The following is a 3,217-nucleotide window of genomic DNA, read 5'->3' on the forward strand; positions in this document are numbered from 1 at the left end:
AATGACAGTTGCGGTCCCTCCGATTCTGACGTTCTGTCCTGGTTGGATGTCCAACCCCACCCCACCCATATGGGCAGGCAAGCCCGGGCATCTGAGATGCCGTCCCACTCGGGCTGCCCTTCTCTTGGGGCATCGCCAGCGGGTCTCACCCCCTCCTCTTACTGGGGAGGAAGACCCAGAGAGGAGAAAGCAATGCTCAAAGGATGAGGGAAGGGCAGGGATGTGAGCGGCTTTCCACCCGGAAGTGCTCTTTGGGGAGAGCTCCAGGTCTCCAAAAGGCCACCCTCTAGGGCCAGGTTTGCAGCTGCCCCCTAACGGGCCTTCCCCTCCCGATTCTGAGGGCCCTGACAGAGCCGTGGCCGCCCCTCCTCCCATTCCCACGCAGCCCTTTCAATGGACTGCTTTGCCCAGGAAGTGACTAGGAAGGAAGCGGCAGGTGCCCTTCTTTCCAGCAACCCTGGGAAGCCTCAGACGCCCAGAATCCCAGACTGGCAAAGGAGGAAGGACCCATGGAAAAGAGCGTTAGAAGAGGAAGGAGCTTTAGAACAGAGAACATCCAAGCTGAAGAGAACTTGGAACTAGAACATGGTCTGAGCTGGAAGAGACAACGGAAGAGAGAAAGCTAGAACTGAGGAGTGGCTTTGGAACCGAGAATGTCGAGCCTCAGAAACTGTCTAGGGCAAGCTGCGTTTTCCATAGGAGGAAACTGAGGCCGGATGGGGAGATCCAGCACTAAAAAGATGCAGGGAGAGGGGGGAGAGGGGAGCTCGAGAAAGAGATGGCCTTGCACCACGTCCCCAGTTCTACACCTAGTAGCAAACAGAGAGGAAACAACCGAGATAGAGCAACATTGAAACTTTTTGCCGAGCACAGTTAACATTCAGTGCTAGATGGACTCCCTTGTCCCGCTTCCCTCCCTCCCCGAGCACCCCCTACCCCAGGCACAGCCCCTCCCCAACAGCCTTCTCCCACTCGGAGTCAAGGCTGGAAAGGCCCTTGCTATCTCTGCGGAGGAAGGGGGCAGCCGTCCTCCCCAGCAAGAGAGGGAGGGGGCTGGGGCTCGGCCGCCCTGAGAAGGAGACTGGGCGCTCCGGCAACGAGACTGACCTCCCAGCTCGCCCTTCGCCTGGAGCGCGGGGTCCTGGGCTTGTGGCCGGCGGGAGGCGGGGAGTCTCAAAAGTCAAAACTCTTCTTCAGCATCTCAGAAAACGAAAACTACTCGGCAAGAGGAGCTGGTCCCAAATCCTCCCCAGGGGAAACGGGGAGCGCTCAGGCTAGCGGTTTCTGTTCTCCCCTCAGGGGAGGGGGAAGCAGGGAAGGAAGGAGGAAGGGCTGCAAGGTTTGGGCTCAAATCTAGCCCGGGAAGAGTCTGGGGGAAGTTTCCGAGGCAGACCCCGAAGGGCCGGAGGAATAATAGCTGCTGGCTGGGGAGCCCAGTTCAAGGGTCTATTATTCCAGAGAGAGGCACAAAGGGCGCCCCTCCCCCCGCCTTGGGGCAGACCCGTTGCCACCTGGTCTTCAAGCCTCGGCCCCAAAAGTCGGGTTCGAAGAGTCCTCAAAGTAACTCCCTCGATTCTCTTCTTGGATCCCAAAGCGCAACTGGGTCGTGGTAAAGCAGGAGGGGAAGGTGAGGGAGATCTGCCTCTTGGGGTCCTCCCTCCCTCCTACACCCTGTGCCACCTGGAATATCAAAACTAGGGGTATCGAAGAGATGGCACCTGGTCGGAGAGAACAATCTGGAAGGCTGGGACCCCCGGCGGGGAGCGGGGGTCGTGAGTTAGGAAGGCGCGGTTTCGTTGCGCGGGTCCAGGGCAGAGCCGCCCGGGGGGGCAGTGGGCGGGAGCGTGCCCACCAGGACTGCTCCCTTCCCCCTCGGGCTCCGTCGGCTCCCGCGCCTCTCGCTCCGCAGTTCTCCAAGCCGCCGGCCCTCGAACTCCGTTTTGGGGTTCTGGGCCTCGGTGGGCGGCGGAGTGGGGCGGGGAAGGTGTCCGCAGCCCAGACCCCGCCCTCTCCGAGGTCCCCGGGGAGGCCTTCGGCTCCCGGCGTCCCGGGCCGGGAGAGGGGGCGTGGGCGGCCCCGGGTCCCGCAGGGTGAGCGCCGGCCGGCGGCCCGGTTGTGTGCGCCCGCGCCCTGGCCTCCGGGCCGCTCCCTCGCGCTCCCCCGGCCTCCGGGCGGCTCAGACGTAGTTCTTCTTGTCGTAGTCCCCGTTCACCGTGGGCCGCCGCGGGGCCGAGTACTTGACCGGGAAGGGCAGATCCTCGCGGGCCGCGGCCGAGCAGGCGCCGCAGCAGACCAGGCCGCCCCCGAGCAGCAGCAGCGCCGTGGCCGCCCAGCCGATGTACAGCGCCGAGCCCATCTCGCGCTTCTGCGACGTGGGCACCGTGGGGTCGTAGAACTCGCTGATGACGATGTTGGCGAACCAGCAGAGGGGCACGAGCGCCAGCAGGCCGCAGAGCACGTAGAGGGCGCCGCCGGCGGCCGCCACCCGCGCCTTGGCCTTGCCCGGCGCCACGCACGTGGTGCACTGCGCGCCGGCCACGGTCACCATGAGCGCCACGAGCCCCAGCAGCGCCACGAGCACGGTGAGCGCGCGGCCCGCCTGCACCTCGGGCTTGAGCGCCAGCACCGAGTCGTACACCTTGCACTGCATCTGGCCCGTGCTCTGCACCACGCAGTTCATCCACAGGCCCTGCCAGATGGTCTGCGCCGTCACGATGTTGCTCTCCAGGAAGGCGGACACTTGCCACATGGGCAGCCCGCACGCCACGATGATGCCCACCCAGCCCACGATGCACAGCCCCAGCCCCAGGATCTCCAGCGCCACCGAGGACATGGCCGCGGGGCAGGAACCGGCAGCTGGCGGGAGGAGGAGGAGGAGGGGAGGGAGCGGAGAGAGGCCGCGGCCCCGGGCTCGGCGGACGACCTGGGCGTCGGTGCGTGGGAGCGGGCGCTGCGGGGCCGGGCCGCCCTGAAGCCGCTCGGTTCGTCGGGGCCGGGCTCCGGGCTGCTGCGCTCGGCTGAGGCTCTGGTCGGTTCGGCTGCGCTGCTCTCCCGTCTCCTCCCGTGCGCTCGCGCTCTCTGGGGCTCCGCTCCCGACTAGCGGCTCCGGCCGCCCCGGGCTGCGTATTTAAAGCTTCGGGGGCCGCCCTGCCCAGCCCGGGCGGCCAATCCCTGACCTCCGCGGCCGGGCCACGGCCAATGGCGAGAGCCGGGGGAG

The 3,217-nt window shown here is 66.0% G+C and overlaps 1 protein-coding gene across 1 annotated transcript; it reads right to left on the bottom strand.

Moving 5' to 3' along the window:
• Positions 1–2,081: 2,081 nt before the first annotated feature.
• Positions 2,082–2,929, bottom strand: CLDN5 (claudin 5). The gene has a single exon (XM_051973205.1). The coding sequence runs from the start codon at positions 2,831–2,833 to the stop codon at positions 2,177–2,179; it is 657 nt and encodes a 218-aa protein (XP_051829165.1). The 5' UTR covers positions 2,834–2,929; the 3' UTR covers positions 2,082–2,176.
• Between the last annotated feature and the right edge of the window lie 288 nt (positions 2,930–3,217).

The sequence above is a fragment of the Antechinus flavipes genome, chromosome 1 (assembly GCF_016432865.1).
Source record: "Antechinus flavipes isolate AdamAnt ecotype Samford, QLD, Australia chromosome 1, AdamAnt_v2, whole genome shotgun sequence".
NCBI lineage: Eukaryota > Metazoa > Chordata > Mammalia > Dasyuromorphia > Dasyuridae > Antechinus > Antechinus flavipes.

Coding starts and splice junctions, on each gene's coding strand:
- CLDN5 (XM_051973205.1), bottom strand. CDS start 2,833: ATGTCCTCGGTGGCGCTGGAGATCCTGGGGCTGGGGCTGTGCATCGTG.